This window comes from Scophthalmus maximus, chromosome 22 (assembly GCF_022379125.1).
Source record: "Scophthalmus maximus strain ysfricsl-2021 chromosome 22, ASM2237912v1, whole genome shotgun sequence".
NCBI lineage: Eukaryota > Metazoa > Chordata > Actinopteri > Pleuronectiformes > Scophthalmidae > Scophthalmus > Scophthalmus maximus.
Genome location: NC_061536.1, coordinates 9,633,770 through 9,652,970, shown reverse-complemented (window position 1 = coordinate 9,652,970; position 19,201 = coordinate 9,633,770). Strand labels below are relative to the sequence as shown.

The 19,201-nt window shown below is 43.2% G+C and overlaps 1 protein-coding gene across 1 annotated transcript; it reads right to left on the bottom strand.

Annotated features, from left to right (window-relative positions):
• Positions 1-1,380: 1,380 nt before the first annotated feature.
• On the bottom strand, positions 1,381-4,128 carry LOC118292534 (free fatty acid receptor 3-like). Its single transcript, XM_035621533.2, has 2 exons — positions 4,004-4,128; positions 1,381-3,050 (listed from the first exon to the last, which is right to left on the bottom strand). Exon 2 carries the CDS (start codon positions 3,011-3,013, stop codon positions 2,015-2,017), a length of 999 nt encoding a protein of 332 aa, XP_035477426.1. The 5' UTR covers positions 3,014-3,050; positions 4,004-4,128; the 3' UTR covers positions 1,381-2,014.
• Between the last annotated feature and the right edge of the window lie 15,073 nt (positions 4,129-19,201).

The window sequence follows — 19,201 nt, the reverse complement described above, 5'->3', positions numbered from 1 at the left end:
GAGTTTGTCTTTGATATTTGGAAAAAAAAGATCGGCTGTAGCTCTTAAATTTGAGTTTCTGCGCTCAAAAGAAAATGCCAAAAGCTTCATTCAAAATTCAATTTCATATAACGTTGACACCCAGTAACAATAAAAAAACCTCACTGTTTATGCATGTCTGAATCTGCTAATGTAAGCCACACGTTTAAGTTTCAGTTGTCTTTGTTTCCAAACACATTTCTAAGGGATTTTTAAATTTACAAACATTTCCAATTATGATGCTGCAACCGCTATTTTATCTACAAAACCAACTTGCATAGATTCATTTTCTGCTTCCTGTAGGATTCAAAGTGTTACCATGATGATGTATTACTTTACAAATAATATTTTATAGTATTTTTCAGATATGATTATTTTAATTTCAAGGTATCACTGATTTCTTATATTATTCTGATTCATTTTCTCTAAAATAATGATTTGGTACTCATTGTAGGTAAAATGGAGACAAATGGTCCTATTGAGTCTTTTATCTATGGATCCACTTGTTGTTTTAATCCCCTTTGGTCCAGACTGAATTATCTTTACTACTTTGTGACAAACTGCCGTAATAAATTTTAAACGCCAGGTTTTCCTGTAGCGCCACCTTTTGATGAAAATTGTGTGTCTTGATGCAAAATAGACCGTGCTCAAGCGGCCTGATGTAGTGTATACACAATAAAAGATGGTTGTTTTGGAAAAGGAATGATGCAAGATTACAATATTAATAAGAAGAAACAGTGTTCAGGTTGTAGGTACCAAATGAAAGGGTTCAGGAACAAATACTCGGGTGTCTTTTCAGAAATGATCATGAAACTCTAGGACAACAAATATATAATAAATATATATATATTTGAAGATTTTTCTTTATAAGATAAAGTAAGAATAAATTCTGTGTGCACACTAAACTAATAACTGGAGAACGTGCACTGTTGAACTCGGAGCAGTAAACCACAGGCCACTAAAAATAGATGCTGTCTGTGTGCACATGCACTCCACCTGCAGAGGAGCGCTGCGTTCATTACTGACAGGAACTGGCCTGAGGACGCTTATCAGTCGCTGCCTGCTTGACGTCCCCTCAGAAAAGAAAGAGACACTTTTATCACTGCGCTTCACCCGGGCACTGTGCAATCTCCGTGTTTACACTAACCGCCGTCTGGGCCTATAACTCCCAAATTAACCTGGACGCGTACGTACAGTCAGCACTCGCCGCTCATGTAGTCCAACCTCCCCCTGGTTTTTTAATTGCCTTATCCCCTCGCTCTTATAAAACACTCTTCTATGATTAAACAGTGCGTCGTGGTTTATAGTTTGAGCCCCAGAGCAGGTTGTTTGACAGGATGCTGTGCGTGTATTTGCCCTGATGGGACAGTTTATTTCAACACTTCAGTTACTTTGGAACATGTGGTTAACAGCATTGACCCCGGGTCTCTGGCAACAGAGCTCACACTGTAAAACTTCACACAGAAATTGTTTCTTATAACCCCTAAAATAAATGTATACATCTTTATTAATTACAAGTTCACCAGAACTCCTAAACATAATTGCTCATATCTTAAGGTCTTTTGACGGGAACTGATATGTTGACTTGGGAGTTCAGTACCTAACTATCAGCCAATGGTGTGACAGGACAGCTCACCAAAATTGAAGCAAAAACATGTGAAGAGCCCCCTGGTGGCTGGCTGCAGCCCCTTCAGTTCACTCATTTTATGTCATGTCAAAATGAACCAACTTTAAATGATTTCGTTGAAACTAACTGTGTCATTTGTACACTGAAGTAGGAGGGTTTTTTTTGGAAAAAAACCTTAATGCAGATCTGACGGGTTTCATGAAACAAGAACATCATGTTAACATTAACATTTAGACAACTCCTGCTGATTCCACTGAATTTATTAGATAAAGCAGCCGATAAATAACTGTAAATAAACTTGCACATTGAACTGAGGTGGTGAAATAAAAGAGCACCCCCTCACAAACACATTCATGTGTATAACTTCTTCTATCTAGGAGGGGCTGCCTCCCTGTACTTTCCGCTCTTGGAGGGTCTGGGGCGGGGGCAGTCGGGAGCCCCTCCACACCTCAGAATGTGCAGCTTTGCCCTGATGTTCCCGAAGCAGTGATTCAACATGCTCCTGACGGCCGCAGAGGAGAAGTAGAAGATGAATGGATCCAGGCAGGCGTTGAAGGTGCAGGAGAGCAACGCTATGTTCCTCCACTCCTCGCTGTCCCCGCGGACAAACCCCACCACGTGGGAGGCGTTGTAAGGCCCAAAGCAGACGGCGAATACTATCAGCGTGCCAAGCGCCAGGCCTATGGCACGCAGCCTCCGCCGCCTGCCAATGTTTGGAAGACGTGACAGGATGAGGATGAACTTGACGTAGCAGAAGCAGCAGATGAGGAAGGGGATGCAGAAGAGAACGATGAAGAGCTCCAGGCGGAATTGCAGGAGGATCATGAGCTCGTCCTCGGTGAAATCCAGGTAGCAGGTGGGTGGAGGTGGGGCGGGGCTGCTCGTGTTGCTGCCATTGTTGTTGTCACCGTCTGCACCCTTTTGCCACTGGGCGTAGGGCATGATGTAGACGATGCTGAGGTTGAGAGAGGTCACGACCCAGAACAGGAGACTGGCCACGAGGGCGTAGCGAGGCCTGTGATACATGGAGTACCGGAGGGGGTAGGCGACCCCCAGGTAACGCTCCACGCCCACGGCTGTGAGGAGCAGGGTGCTGTTGTAGATGGTGACGTAGAACAGGAAAGCAGTGAAGGGGCACAGGGGGAAAGGCAACAGCCAGGCCATGTCGTCCGAGGCCTCCTTCATTTTAAACGGCAGGAAAAAGAGGAAAATGAGGTCGGAGATGGTGAGGTTGAGGAGGAGGACGTCTATCGGGGTCGCCTTGCGGCGCACCTTGCGGCAGAAGGTGCAGAATGCCAGGATGTTGGCAGGGACGCCCATCAGGAAGGTGACGATGTAGACGGAAAGCAACAGGCGGCCGCACGGCATGGTGGCCACTCACTGCGGGGACAGACTCTCTGAGACACTGGAGGAAAGAAAGACACAGATCTTTATTCACAAAAGCGAAAAAGATACTCTAAAGCTGAATAGTCAACTTCATTTTTGGAAGACGTTGCCTCTTCTGAGGTTCTGTAATTATCAAGGGGAATTTTCAGAGTTTAGTGGGGTGGCTCCATAGACGGGAAAGTCCAGCAAGAGTTCCCATTCGTTCCCGTCAGCCGCAGTTGTTTTTTGTTTTTTTTTGCTAATCAGCAAATATTATCATGATTTCAATGCTTTAAAGTAAGTGACTGGGAATTAAGAATTCACTACTCAAAGAAACCTCATTCATTGAAACTATTGTAAGTAAAAATGTGGAGCTTCTTCTGGTATCTCACAAGCCTTAGAAGATACAAATAAGTACAGCCAAGCAAAAGAGAACAGAAATCAACGCAATGACGCCTACATATTGTTTTGTGGTTCCGTTTACTTAAAAGGACAAGATGGCGTCATTCAACGATTTTCTGATGGTCAACAAAAACCATAAAAAGACTTAAACTAAGAATATGTTAAACCATTTTGGGGAACTGAAGTGAATATTAGGACAATTTACACAAAATGTAATAAAAAATATAAAAGTAGGAGCCTGTCGCCCGGTTTAACAGTGGCTCATTTTTTAAAAAATCTTTAGTTTTTGGACACAGAGGAATGAGCAGCCTTCGGAGACCCAAACAATAATTGCTATTAGAAGAAACCAGTTTGTATTGGTATATTTCATGGGATTCGTTGATAATAAGACAGGTAAATATCCCCAGACTATAGGTTATTATTAAAAAAAAGTACCAAACACCTGTGAATTCCAGCATTGACTCCCCTTGGTTCTACCTGCGGCACTTTGAAAACGAGAGACAGAATATAGATACGTTGCCAGTTCATATATACTGCTGAACAGAAACATATGTCCTGTGAAGTCTAATTTGTTCGGAGTGTCAAGCTCACCTGAGTCAAACTTGAAAACCCCGGCTCTCCATCCCCGTGGGTCTGTCCTCTCTGGGGCTGCAGTGCTACGGCATCACGCTGTCACGTCCTGGAAGCGGACTGTTTGATCACACCGCATGACCGTGATGCACGTCCTGTGTACCTGCTATCTCGCCTTAGAGGAAATTTAATAAACTTCTGGATACTCCTCTTTGTTTTCCACGCTCTGCAAACACCATCTCCCGGCAACGGGTAGCGTGATGTGGGGGTTGAAATGTGATTGTGTGAAAGGCCTTGAAGGAGACGATGGGAAAGTCGCACCAGTCACAGTCAGTCTGACAATAGAGAATGGAGACTTGGTGCCTTGGTCTGTGGTGGCCACCAGAGGTCAGAATACTTCTGCAGGGTATCACTGGAAAATTATATTTTCTATTAACAACAGCGCTTCAATAAACGTGCAAAGGATTTAAAAAGGGAGGCTGCATCTTCCTGTCTTAGTTGAATTTACAGATGAGTTTGAAACCTATATGCTGGAGCCTTAATTCTTAATAAGAATCTGTCATTATGAGCCCAAAATATATAGATTATGCAGTAGAAAGTATGTACTTTACTAATTGAGCTTCTAAGAATATATAATAAAGAAAACACAGTTAGAATTGTAACTTCAAATGATGGCTGCTATAGCAGCATTGAAGGGCCCTTGCACCTTTGCCGGGTCAATATGCCAAAGCTTCACAATTTAGCATTGAGAAAAACTTGAAGCAGATTTTGTCAACCTGTTAAAACGAGTTTGAAAGTTTGAAAGTAATTTTACACAAAATTCAGAATTGTGGGCTTCCGGTTCGATTCAGGTTATGGACCCAAGAGACTTATTTTCAGTCTGATATTTCAGTATATAACAACTTGCCAAATTTCATAAATCTTGGTAAAACACACCTTGAGGGCTACTTCATTGAAATGTATAGGGGCCACAAGTGAGGTATATATTTTTGTATATAAAAATCTTAGGAAATACAATATGGACCTGCCACTTTTTTTTTAAATAACTGTCATCTATTTATATGAGTATGGAATTAAATCAGAAACTGATATTCATGATTGCTCGAGGTCCACAGCAGTTGAGGAGAGTTAATTTGACTGCCATCTCCTGGTGGTACAGGGTAACACACCCTTGCCTCATAAAACGGACAATATGTAGGTCAAACTGCAGAACTTAGAGATAAATGCATTGTGATTGCTGGAGCTGGTTCGTGCTGAGGTCGTCTCTGGATATTTGTCATATTGTTACACAAAATGATCGTGTTGTCAAAGTGAAGTACGGCTGAACTTTTGAAGTTTGGACAAAATGGAAAAATGGGAAGAAACTGAACTATTTTCGTCCTGATTACAGTGAATGACACATAAACTCTGAACTGTTTCTCCTTTGTTAGGTTTCGATCGGTCACATAGGTATTTCAAGTACTGCTGAAACATCTGGTCACCTCCGTCTGATTTTGGATGGTAATAATCATCACCTTTAACCTGCCAGGCAATTTGGAGATTCTACCTTGTCACATTTTCTTGATACGGTCCAAAAACTACGCCTTTTCAGTTTCTTCCTTCCATTTCTGTCGTCCAGTAAAATGTCAGCCTGCTCTCAGAGGCCTCAGAGAGCTTCCTGTGGTTCTATTCCGGTGAAAAAGGTCACCCGTTACGTCAAACTATTTTAAAAAGGGGTCGTTCTGCAAGGAGGAGAATCCAATCCAATAAAAAAAAAGAAGTACTATTAAATTCAGAAGCAGCTGAATTTTTCTCGGGGGCAAGTGAAAAAGCTTCTGAGCTAGACCGCGATTGTGGGCAAAGTGTTTTTGCACCTTATTATGCATATTACAAGTCATAACACCATTCTGCACTGACTTGTACTCGGGATGATGTCAGTGTTTGTGGCCTTTGACACAATAAGCTGTACAAAAAAAAAACATTTCTTCAACAGTGCTGTGACTTCTCCTTTTGTATTGAGTTGAACAGATTTGAAGCTGATCAGTGTTTTTTTTTCAGTTTCTCACTGATGTAGAAAGGTCATTAGCTGGAGGAGGTTTTAATCAAATGGTAACAGCAACACATTGAAACATATTTAGATTGTGAAATTATAGAACAATTTGGTATATCAAATTTATATCTATCTATCTATCTATCTATTTATCTATTTATCTCTCTATCTATCTATCTACATATCTATCTATCTATCTATCTATCTATCTATCTATCTATCTATCTAATACCTATCTACATATCTATCTATCTATCTCTCTCTCTATCTATCTATCTATCTCTCTATATATCTATCTATCTATCTAAATCTATTTCCCATTTAAGACTGTAGTGAGTAGCATTGATTTATTAATTGTAATTCATCAATTAGACCTGCTAAGTGGGGTCTGATGAACTGGATAACGGTACAGATTAATTAAAGTGAATGTAATTTATTATTTTACTGTACATGCAATATCTTTCTTTTTTTTAAGAAAATGAATAGATCAATAACATCTGCTATATCCTCACTGAAAAGAAAACCTCTTGCCACTTCTTTCGCAGTATTTTCTACTCTGTACATTTCAGGATGTTTTCCCCACCTCTGTGACATCAGTGCCCTCAACTCGCTCTATAAAAGATTTAACAGGGAAGCAAGTGAAGTCAATTGATGCAGAGGCTTTTGAAAAAAAGATCTAAAACCCACCATCCTGCAGTGCCAGTCGTAAGGTCAAAACATCTTAAATCATACACTACCTGCTCGTGCGTCATTTATGTGAGTTTCATATGGGTACAGCTTACAAATGATCTCGCTGATCTTTTCAGGTGTGCAAAAAGATCAGCGAGATCAGTCAATCTTTAATGAATGGGTGACGCCGGAAAATAGGATTCTATGTGGGTGTGTTTATGTATGGTTGATTTTAGTGCTTGAGATTCACCACGGGGTGAAGAGAATTGAATTTAGTTCACGTCATTATCTGCTTTGGCACGGTGGTGCAGCGGTTAGCACCTCACAGCAAGAAGGTTCTCGGTCCAAAGAAAGGTTGTTTGTTCCAGGATGTTTCCTGCCTCTTGCCCAGTGTCTGCTGGGATCGGCTCCAGCTCCCCTGCGACCCTCATGACCTTCTTTAAAACGGTTACCGCTCAGAATTTTTTAATCAAAATGACACTGCCCTTTTGAGAGATAACTGAAATCTTTTTATCTATATGAATGATGTGTCAGTGCCGCTTTCTCGACACGAGGATATTCTTAGTCACAACAAATAAGAGAAAGCATTTATCTTTTGGTCTTAGTCTGTGTTTCCATTGGTGCTGTGCTGAATTGATTCCGAGAGCCCCTTGCGCAGTGCAATGTATGATGTTTGCCTACAATTAGTGACTCATAGCTGTGGAGAAAGTCACGGGCTGAGCTGAGGGAAGGAGGAGGTTTTTAACTGCTCGTCTCATCTCTGGGGGCGACTGTGTAAAAGACCATGTCAAGTTGGTTTCAACCTAAATTACTGGAGTGCCATTACAATGAGTAGAACTCGTTCATTTACACAATACTCTGCAGCCTGGATGACTCACTGTGTTATTTAATATTTTATATATATATATATATATATACTGTATGGTATAGTCATCTGGTTGATATACATATATTAAGAGTAGTGTAATGTACCTAACTGTTGACAGTGCCCTGACAAAATCATTGAATGAAATGATGTAACCAGCGTTTTCACACTTTCGCGACCACTTGACTGACAAGACTTGTTTGACTCGCGGTTTTAACAACTTTCATAGGAACGCACAGTGTAACTTCACAAGCACAGCTACTCAGGAGTCAGAGACCTGTTGCTTACACTGGGTGGCAGTATGCATTCATTTGAAAATAATACAAAATAAAACCAAGAGGATGATAAACCTGTGAGGGAGCAGCGTTCCTAAATTCCCTGCACCCAAAACTCCAATTTGATTATTGAGATAATTAAGTAATTATATCTTGAAATGCAAAATTTGCATCCAGTTCATGACACTCCAGTCGATCACTACTGTAAATGATGTGGAAAAAAACGCCAACTTTTTGTGACACGGTCCTTGTGCAGACTTCTGAAAGGCGCACCGACAAGTGGCTTCGTCCTCACCGTCCGTGCAAGGCGCAACACTGCGTTTACATGCACGCACCAGCCCTTACATGCATCCGTGGGTCTACAGATGGGATACATCCACTCTTATTTCCAAGGATGTAAGGATATGTACACATCGCTCAGCCTTGAATGGACGTGTTTCTCTGACGTGACAGCTGCCGTGACCTCGTGCACTTGGCTCCACTTCCTTGCAAACAGTCCTCCTGCCAAATGATGCCACCGTATGATGCTCTCGCAGGCCGTCGATCGGTCGGAGTGAAATGTGAGGTCGATCGGGGATTCATCCTGCGTCAGCGGCTGATCATACCGTAGAGTAAAAAAACTTTTCTCTTCTAAAAGTGCAAGTGGCTGTCTGGCGCACACATGTTTAGCAAATCTAAAAAGACAGCAGTCCCCATGGAAACAGGTTTGCAATCTGCAGGAACTCCATAAACAGAGTTCCTGATAGAGCAGAGGAAGAGGGAGCGAGGGAAGGACACAGGGGGGAGAGGAACATACTCAAAATTTTGAGGTATGCAAAATCCGTCCGCCGCCCGACAGTCTGAGGCCACGTTTGCAGACCCGACCCTGTATATACAGTAAATACTGTACGTGCACATACAATGATAGATCTGTCTTCCCTTTGTTCTGGTTTCCTGCCTGGCTGTGTATCTTTACTGTATGACTCACCCGTTACCTTGACGCAACCGAGGTTTTCCTTTTGCCACAGCGTGAGCCGAGAGGGTGAATGAATGAAAGCAGCCGTCAGACAACTGGAATGACTCAACCATGTCTCCCATGTTGCCAGGGCTCTCCACCCACAGGAAGGAAAGGTGTACAAATTAGGCGAGGTCAATTTCAGGCCCTTTGGCTAAAGAAATCCTTCCCACTAGTGATGAAAATGGTCGTGGTTAACTAACTAAACGGTGTTTGTTGCCCGTATCCGGGCAGGATGACTCCGCACCTTGTCCCCACAATAGGCCCATCGTCATGTGCCACCTGTGGCTCTGTGCACAAACCGGGCATGCACTTGGCATGTTCAGATACAGTTGTTATGATCAGAAATGGCTCCCCCGCGCCAGTAAATTGTTAGTTGCACCACCTAAGATTAGTTCCTGAAATCCGCTCCAAAGCATTTATAGATAATTACTAGTGATTTGCGACTAAAGTGTATTTATAGGACACGTGCGATCCTAAATGGAGCCCACTATAGCTGGAAATAGTACTTTTGTAGTAGCTGCATCACAAGATGTTTTGTTCAAAAACAATAAAAACATACAGTGGGTGTCTAAAATACATAGGGAGGGAACAAAGATAACTGTCTTTTAGTAAATGTTTTTAAATAACCCCAAGGAAAGGAAATTCAGTTTCAAATATTTCCCCACTTATGCTGATAAAATGATTTGTTCCAGCTGTTCTTATCTTTTACAGATCAAACAAGCCCTCCAATATTTTGCGTCACACTCAAGCTTTCGAGAACCTTTTAACAACACATCTACATTTCGTCAATAGAAAACATAACCGGTCACAATTGCGTTTCCTATCAAACCTAAAACTTGCCGATGCAGTTTAGTTGTAGATACCGTCTATCTCTCTATACCGTAAGTGATATTTTTTAGACTCATCCTAAGACCTGTTTGTGTTCAAGGGCATTTGATTGGTTCCTGGCAGTGACTTTATTTCTTGTCAAAAGTTTGCTTGTTCTGAATCAGAATATTTCTTTCCATGCTCGTCATTTAATTTTTTTTAAAAGATTTTCTTGTAACTGTGAAGAGCTTTGGTTTAAAAAAAAGGGGGGGGGGGCTTGACTGACTTCCTGAAAAAGTATGTGTAATAATAATTATCAGTGATGGTTTGGCACAATTTTAAGGACATTAAAACAATTCTGACAGCTCAGCCCACTTACACACAATAGATGTTCTGTCCACCCACTTTAGAACAAAACCTACATCTAATTTTGACAAACTTAACTATTTGCGTGAAACGTATTCATCAGTTTCGGGAGTAAACTATAATGTAACTTACTTTTTAAAAACAGAGTCACCGGGATGTTTCCAAGACCAAGGGGTTTTCATGATTTGCAGTCCGTGGCTAACTTTTTTTCTGTGTCAGATCCAATCACATTCATGCATTCATCCCCTCCCACAGCGTTATTTAATGAATAATACAGTGTGTATGTTTGTTTAAATGTCATCTTACAACAATAAAGTATAAATTAAGCAGTTAGTGCATTGGTAGTGTGAGGCATGTCAACTAGTAAACCTTCCCTTTCTTAGTCCTCCTTCCTCCTTAAAGGCCGCAAAAAAAACCACGAATGGAACGGAGGCAGAGACATTTCAGCACTGGCAATGGGTTTGACTGCTCATTCAGAAAAAGGAACAAAAAACTTCCGTGCATACGATCAATTGAAAGTGGACTGTGTCCATCACTTTATTGCCAGTCAATATTGGGACAGTGGCTGCAAAACGCAAGTCAAGGGGGGGAAACTGCACTTATATAAAAAGTGCTGTGCAATTTTCCAAGTGTGTCGTATTAAACCATTGAGCAGTCGGGGAGGGGTTTCCATGGCTACGGGTTCATCAGAATGCAGGACACGTGTGAACTCACTCCACTTGAGACGTGAGCGAGGGGGACGAGCAGGTGGAATTGATGCTCTCTGCACCGTCGCCAACTCCGCCACTAGGTTCAATCAGCAGGCGTCCGTCGGAAAACCTCGGGATGGACGACGATCACTGTGTCTGTCATCTGTCATCTGTCAGTCCCAAAGTTAACTACACGCTCCGACTGACGTACCTGTCGTTTAATCCCTGGGGGGGAGGTATGTGATCTTACCTCACTGATCTCACCTGATCATCAGGCTTTTTGTTTCCTCCAAAACAAAATTCAAATGGGGCTGATTGCATCTCATGAAAATATCCCCAGCCCTATCACAAGACTTTCATTTTTGATTTACTCTAGTTTGCCACTTTTATTGGTGCCTTTTTTTTATTCTTTTTTTTTTTGGGGCTTACAGTGTGTTGTGCCAAAGGTCAAATTGGACAATATAATTCTTTGTAACATGAGTATAATACACGACTGTTCTGCAAAAGTTAAACTGAATAAATAAAACATGGATGCAATAACCACTCGGGGCTACTTGGCGGCAGCAGAAACAAGTAGTGAACACAACATTGACCTTTTAAGTTGATATTAAAAACTTTTCAGGAAACAAGCTCTCTTTTACTATTCAGCTGCTAAATGCTTCACTGTGTTAGTTGCAAACTGTGCCTGCTGTTTGCTGCTGAGCAGGATACAGTGGATTTTCATAGTTGTTGTGTTTTTATTTAGGCAGCCCCCCCCCCCCCCCCCCCCCCCCCCCCAAAAAAAAGGACACACAGAAGAGGACTCAGCCTAGTTCCACAACTTTTCTTGCAGTTGGATCACATGGGTCACAATCGGTCGGGACGCCGTTTCCGAAGAGGCGGGAACATTCAATCAATTGTCACAGGGATCAACCTACGATGATCCTGCACCACTCGACCTCGACGCGCCCCTTTGACCTTCCCGTCGTTTCCGTTGTTTCAGCTCTCCTCTCGGGTCCGTGCCGAGGGCGTGGGCCGCCTGACAGCAGCCTCTGGAGCCCGTCCGTATCACAGCGATGTATTCAGCTCCGTTCTCTCGCCTCCCCTCAAGGGCAGCCAACTTTGTGTTGCTGGGTTACACTAATTGCAGCATTAGTATGCTGCATTCAGCTGCTTCCGGAAGCTGACGGCTCCACCAGACACCGATGGCCAGTGCAAGCCGCCGTAATTACACCACACAGACCTCTCCATATACCCTTTGTCTGAGTTTGTCGAACCTGTGCAACTTCTGTTTTGACTGCCTTGTTTCGCCCTCCCGTTTTCTTTCAGCTGCATGGGTAATTCTCCGTCTTTTCATCCTTGACACTCATTTTCATTATTATAACTAAAGACACATTAGTTATAATAATAAAAATGAGTGTTTGCACAGAGCAGTCCCCCAAATAAATATTTACCTAGAATGGGGGGGGGGGGGGGCACAGTGTGTGCAGCAGGACACAGCTATATCACCTGCAATATGAAATCCCATGCATTTTATGCAATATGATGATCAAAATGATAATATCAGTTCTGCACCAATTATCCCCTTTCAGATTTATATCACATCATGTGTTTGCAGTGACATTCTGCATGTGTGCAATGGCGCTGCAGAGATTAATAAATCTGGTTTTGCTGAATGTTCATTTGAATGCCCGGCTGCCTTCCGCATTTCTCCCTCCTCGCGTCAAAATTCATGTGATCTATTCAGAGAAAAAGGCATCGCCACAGCAACACAGCCATCGCAAGCTCAGGGTTCCTCCATATGTCGGTCTCAGTTACCATGACAACATGTTTCATTGTGAAGTTCCAGCACAGTGGAGCTCCCTGCATCTCGCGAAAAATAATATTCACACCGTGTGTATGAAAAGGAAAAGGGCAGTTACCTTCTGTGTGGAAAAAAAGAACGTCCCGAAATTTGCTGTTTACTTCCGGCTGTGGCCTGCTGCATCAATCACATGTGCTTCATGCACAGCACGTATTTCGACGCACGTGCGGCATTTGCTCTCGAGGGGGTGAGAGCGTTCAAACTATCAGAGCTGTTGGTGGCCAGTATGGGACGCAGAAGATGTTTTCCATCTTTGTTTGCCATGTCATTTGTTTTCTGCCGTGCAACACGAGCACAGAAAACACGTGGCATGGAGCAGAAAGAAGTCTGTTGCAGTAGAAACCAGTAGGAAATGATCCCATTTTTCATTATGTTGCTTTTAGACCCCGAGTCTGTCCCCCTGCATGGAGGAAAAAGTGACCTGCTTCTCCGTCTCACCAAGCATACTGATCTGGGGTTTTTTTTCTCCCCCAGGTGAACGTGCGTCATAAGATCCGTGAGGCCGATCTCTCTGCAGCAACATCTTTGCCTCTGTCAGGTAGAATCACCAGGTTCTTACGACTGAGTCAGAATGACGTGAAACATTTGATAGGTGGCATTGTATTTTTGATAAATGATAATTTTGGGATCGATAAACTAATGAATGAGATAGGGATTCATGCTCTTGTTGACAGCTGGAGAGGACAGCGATAACCAAAGGGGAAATATGATTTTGGATGTAATGTGGTTGTCTGATATGATGAGATGTTTATTTTTTTAGCATCAAAAGTGATTGGGAAGAAAAAAGAGAAAAAACAATTGTATATGCTTGTTCAAGAAAGTGTCGACCCAGCAGAAGAGTTATGTAAGATTTTAATGTAAGTCTGGGACATGGAACGGAAAGCCAAACTCACTCGCACTGTTCCCCAGCTGTGGTAACATGTTTTCTTTTAATGGAATCACAAAATCCTTCTCACTTTTCTAAAAGTGAAATCAAGTTCATTTTGTGGACCAATAATCACCTCCATTGTCTCAATGGTGTTTAAGGTCTGTAGCGGCTTCGGGACATAAAAAAGAAAATCTCTCAAAAATCTCTGAGACGCCACTCCCACAGTAGCTGCATGTAGAGAAATAGAGGTAGAGGATCATGGCCATAATACTGATGTACTACATCTAATATTACTGCAAGAAAACTCCAACATAATAAGTCCAAGGATAAAATTTAATCCAATCTGTTCAATTATTCAAACGTATTTCTTTAGGCACATTTTTTGGCTCATTGAAACTGGACTTTCTGTTTCTTCTTCTAGTCACTGTTAACCGTTAATGTACTGACAGACTTCGGCTTCTGAATTGTTATGTTTTTTGCTTTTACCTTTGAGAAAAGGAGGTCACTGCACACACAGAAACACCTGCTCCAGGCCCAATTCAACAGCAGCGATGACAGTGATTTTAACAGACAGAATAAAATATCCCTTTTGATTCTCACATGACAACTGTTACCATTTTGCAAAGGCGCCATGCCTTCTAGCTGAAGACTGATCCGTCTGTTACCCAAAGCATGTACGTCGTCATTACTGTACACAACGCGAGCATAGAAGCCTCGACAGACGCACAGGCTGCGTAAACCCTATTTTCTTTGCCCGTTTTTCCAAATCTTCGAAAGTCAATGCGACTCAGAAGTCGAGGCTACTCGGGGGAACTGGATTTGTTTTTCAGAAAAAGATAAATTTGCCATTTACTCCCCGAGTCAATGTTCAGTCGGTGTTCATTGAGTCAATTCATCAAGACTTTTATATCATAAAAGTACTGTGAGAATGACAACGTGTTCTTCTGCACACATTGAACATTGAGTCCTCGACTCTTTCAGTGTTCTCTTCTAATCGTCCTCCCGAAAAAGTGAGGTGAAGAAAATCAAACAGAGAAGGTGTAAATAAAAACACAAATTCCTTCAGTTCCCTCAGACGAACGAAGGCAGTTTTATAGAAATCACTGTCGTCGATCACCTCTTGGTGGTGTAGTGGTCAGCGCTGTCGCCTTTGTTTGCATGTTCTCCCCGTGTATGCGCGGGAGAACGTTCTCCGGCTTCCTCCCACAGTCCAAAGACGTGCAGAATGGTATATAAGGTTAAATGAAGACTCTAAATTGACCGTAGGTGTGACTGGTTGTCCGTCTCTGTATGTGGCCCTGCGATAGGCTGGCGACCTGTCCAGGGTGAACCCCGCCTCTCGCCCAATGTCAGCTGGGATTGGCTCCAGCCCCCCCCCCCCCCCCGCGACCCTTTAATGGACTTCGGATGGATGATCGACTCCTGGTGTCAGTTCACAGTGTGAAGTGTTTGAGTCACTCCTGCGTTATGAAGAATTAATCGACTTAATCCCCTTTCACTGCCTCTGTCTTTGAGAGTGACGTCTCTCGGCCGCTGAAGTGCCGTCACTCACATCTCCATTGTGTTCAATAACTGCGATCAGCCCACTCACGTTGCCTGCTCCCTCCGTGGGTGCCGCATGGATGTGTGTCGTGGTGCATGTGTGCCCGCTTAATTTGTGAATAGGGTCTGAGAGAGATTGTTACCCCAGGTACGTCAATGACATTTCAAGGGAGGTGGCGACCGCAGAAAAATGAACACCAACGCAGCAGTCGCCTACTTGGAGGCACCAGCTCCGAGGCAATTAGAGAGCTGAGTGCCGCAGGCCGGACTTGTAGAAAAATAATTATTCATTTCTGCTTTACGAGACAGACATTTATCAAACTTTTACTGTTGCCAGATCAACACAAATTTTTTCCCGCTTTTATTCTTTTGGTCGAATGCACCTAACGGCGTCGTTTGGTGCCTTCGTTGGGGGATAATAATAATAATGTGTTTCAGATAACTGGTCTCGCAACAAAGGCCACCCCGTGTTTTGCCAGATGAACGTTTCACAAGTGAAAGAGCAACACCCGTGACGTAGTGCAGCTCGGAGGTCTGCAGACCAGTGAGCGGGAAACTGTGGGGCTGATGCTGCCGAGATGACGGAAGATGAATGCTGGATCATGTGCACGTGTTATCTCCCACGACTCCCCAGGAGCACGTGAAGGCAATTTGAATCCAGAACGGCTGAACTACTGAGTCAAACGCAGACCATGGCGTACCAAAACCAGGATTCGTTTTCGTGAAGATCCAAAGTATTTGAATGTCCTGCTGCCTTTCTGCTCTCGCCCTGCTACAGTTTAACTGCTGAGGTTTTAATCACCGCTGCCAATCCTCCTGCTGCTCATTTTATTAGCAAGCTCACCTGCCAATAAGTCTGCTCATGATGCTCGAGCAGTGTATCCCTTTACGGGTTATAATTAATTCGTAGGGGAAAAAAAAAAGCAAGGCAAAGGTGGGAGGAAGGTGATGCAGAGGAAAGTAAGGCAACCAGACCTTCAGACAAAAACATTCAGTCTGACATTTCTTTTCACAAGATATGTTCCTGGAAAACACATTATTGCACCATAAATACACGCTACGATGCGCCTCGAGTGTCCTGTTTCCTGTCTCTCTTCTCCAGACTGAATTTGTCATTTAAAAGGAAGTGTGTCATCATCACACGTCATTTTTTGGCTCGGAACTATTCTAATATGTCACGCAGCCTTGGGCTTCGCAACAAAGAAAAGTTGAATCGAAGCAAATTGTTTTCTTCCGAATGTCTTCTTTAGAACACCAGTAACTGCAGGATGAAAACAAAACCTGAGATCATTTCTGCGACATCAGTGTGCACAATCCCTGAAAGGAATAAATGTGGGGTTGAGACGAGTGAGACGTGCCGATCAACATGCTCAGTTCCCCACAGCCGAAGTGACCATTAGAGGTTCAGGGCATGATGCTCAGTCGCGGCTGCTTAACAGCACAGCATCATCCACTTCCTGTCTCTTACACAAACGGGCAGGTGAGAGGTGATCAAGGAAATGGGTTCAGAGAATTGTAGGTAGCCACAATGGGGCGGCTGAATCCTTCAAACTGAAAGCGTCGACCTGCCCGTTTGTGCAAACAGTGTGGCCCTGAGTCAGTATTTAACCCAGTTGTGTTTGAAATCTTTCGTGAATTTCTTCTTTTTTTTTTGTGAAGGGGGATTTCTTGTTTGCATGCCTCGCGGAACTCTGATTTAATTATGGTTCAAAATAAGTAATTTGCACTTTGCAGATGAATTTTATTGCCTCAATAAAATTGAACTAAGGGAACGTAGTGTTACATTTTGAAATGACCTCTATCTTGGATTAAACACACAACAAACAGAGACAATTTCACACTTATGTGAGAATTACATTCCTACTTCTTACTTCCAAAGTGGACACGCAAGGTTAAACTTGACTTCTAGGTCAAACTAAAACTAGTTTTCATTGTCAGTATCTCACACATTTTCAGGGACAGCAATATTTATAGAAGTCCATATTATGATCACATATAATATTTACTAAAATTCGACTCCCAGAATAATAAAATGTACATCATCAAAGGCGGGTTTCAGTAAATGAACATCAACAAAGGCTGATACTGATAATGTCACTACATAATGTCACTATATTGTCACAATGCAATGGCATTCATGAACGATAAATGACTCATGGCGCAATGAAGCTCAGTCATTGATCATGCTCTACTTAAAAATACAACAACAAAAACAGATTCTAATTGCTGTTTCCCGGAATCTGCGCTGAAATGATCGCTCTCACTTGCCCCGTTATCCCGGCAGAATGTCCTGGGGACATCTCCTGGATCATTCACGGCCCCCACGTGGCTCTGGTTCATTTAAATTCAATGAGTCGCTGTCAGAGTTGCGGCCCCGAAGCCAGCCATCGTCACAGCAAGCGGACAAACACACCTGCTCGGGCTCATTTTGCAACAACCCCTCTGATTCAATCAACGTGTGCCTTCTGAACCGACTGACGTCAGCGCTCTTATTGGATTTGTATTTCAGTTTCAGTGGACCGATAATCTCTCGCCGCCGGCCGCCGCCTCCCCGGTCTGCGCCTCGCATCCTGTGTGAAACAAGGCCATAGGTCAAAACCTGACCTACCGGATGGCTGCGCCGCAGACGGTCAAAGTGCGAGACTGAGGGCGCAGATGAAAACTGTGGCGGTGTCCGCTGGTTCTCCGGCCCTCCCCCTGTTCGTGTCTCTCCTACTCTGTGCTCACGTAGGTAGTGTTTCAATACACCTGAACTCCCAGTGAAGATTTTCTGTTTCTCTGTCCGCTTCAGGATTGATTCTAACATCCTGTTGATCACTTGGCCCCTTCACGACCTGGCTCCAGACGCCATTGTAAATGGATCCTCGAGCCGTGCGGCCTTCTCTCTCTCTGCCAGAGTCCAGGCTGACAACCACGGAGCCTTTACCAATCGGGGCAAACGAGGGTAAGATGGACTCTTTTTTTTTTTTTAAACGTTTCTCCTTAAAAAGATGCACTTAAGTATTTCACTCTTTTCCACAAGTGCTCTGCAGAGGAAGTTCATTTCCGCTATGTCGTGAATATTCTGTTGCGGATCAGCCGAAAAGGACAGTAGGAAGAAATCAACCTGCAGGTTTGGATTTTATACGTGTACAGGATGTATGAGACTGTACTAGGCGCGGACTATGAACAGCATACAGGATCAACAAACACATCGTAGAGGAGAGGTTGGTGGAGCAGAGAGGCCAGGCTGCTAAACATTAAACCAACAAACACTAGGCTGCCAGTTAACAGTTTGTGCTGTCTAATTTCTCAGGGGAACTGGACGGAGACAGCTTTAATATTTCACCTGATTGCCTCGTATTAGCATGTTGATGTGATTCTCCCCATCTCCTTTGTACGCGCTAATTATGCATCACCGGGGACCTGAAATGAATATGGAGGAGGTGGTGTTGGGGAAGGCCCGTGCGTCATTATCTCCATCACTGCGTTCGGATTAAATTGAGGACTTGTGAGGTTGCAACCACTTGCTGTATACAGTTTGTATCGGTGACACGACCACCCACCTGGTGGCTCTAGCTTCGTGCGCACACACACACACACACACACGCGCACACACACACGCACACACACACAGACACACACACACACACACACACACACACACACACACACACACGCCAGGCAATGCTGACTCATTTTTAAGCAAGCATGAAAAAAAATTGAAAATGAAAAAATGAAAAAAATGAAAGTACACAAATTAGTATGATGCAGTGGATCTATTATCATTGTACTGGGACATGACACACAGTCTCTGATATTGGATCTAAATTGCTGCTCAGTTTGTTTAAGTCATCAATGTTTCATGCTGAGCACGACCCTGGGCCTAGTGTTTCCAAGTCATCATATAGAAGTATATTTATTTTATGATTCTTGCATCCCCAGAAGTTGGGGAACATTTGGCAATTAAACGAAGCAAAAAAAAAAGGAGTGTGTAGGAGTTTCTTACGAGTCTCTTGTTCTTGACTGAGGGTAAAAGCAACAGGCGGCTTGGTGCAGCATCAGCAGTTATGTATGTGTTGTACTAGACTGAATTATCCACTCAACCTGTAGCCCCCCAAGCTTGGGCAGCGGCTAAAAGATGTATATATGTATATGCAGTGGCCAAAATCATCCTTCCCTCAGAGAAAGAGTGAAGTGAACTCAGACTGCACCTAAACAGTGAAGTGGAGCTGGTTCAGAGAGTTGTGAGCATCTCATTCGCGACACCACTGCACTTCAGTGTACCGT

What these genes read in the sequence shown, in the direction of transcription:
- LOC118292534 (XM_035621533.2), bottom strand. Translation starts at nt 3,013, where the DNA reads ATGCCGTGCGGCCGCCTGTTGCTTTCCGTCTACATCGTCACCTTCCTG.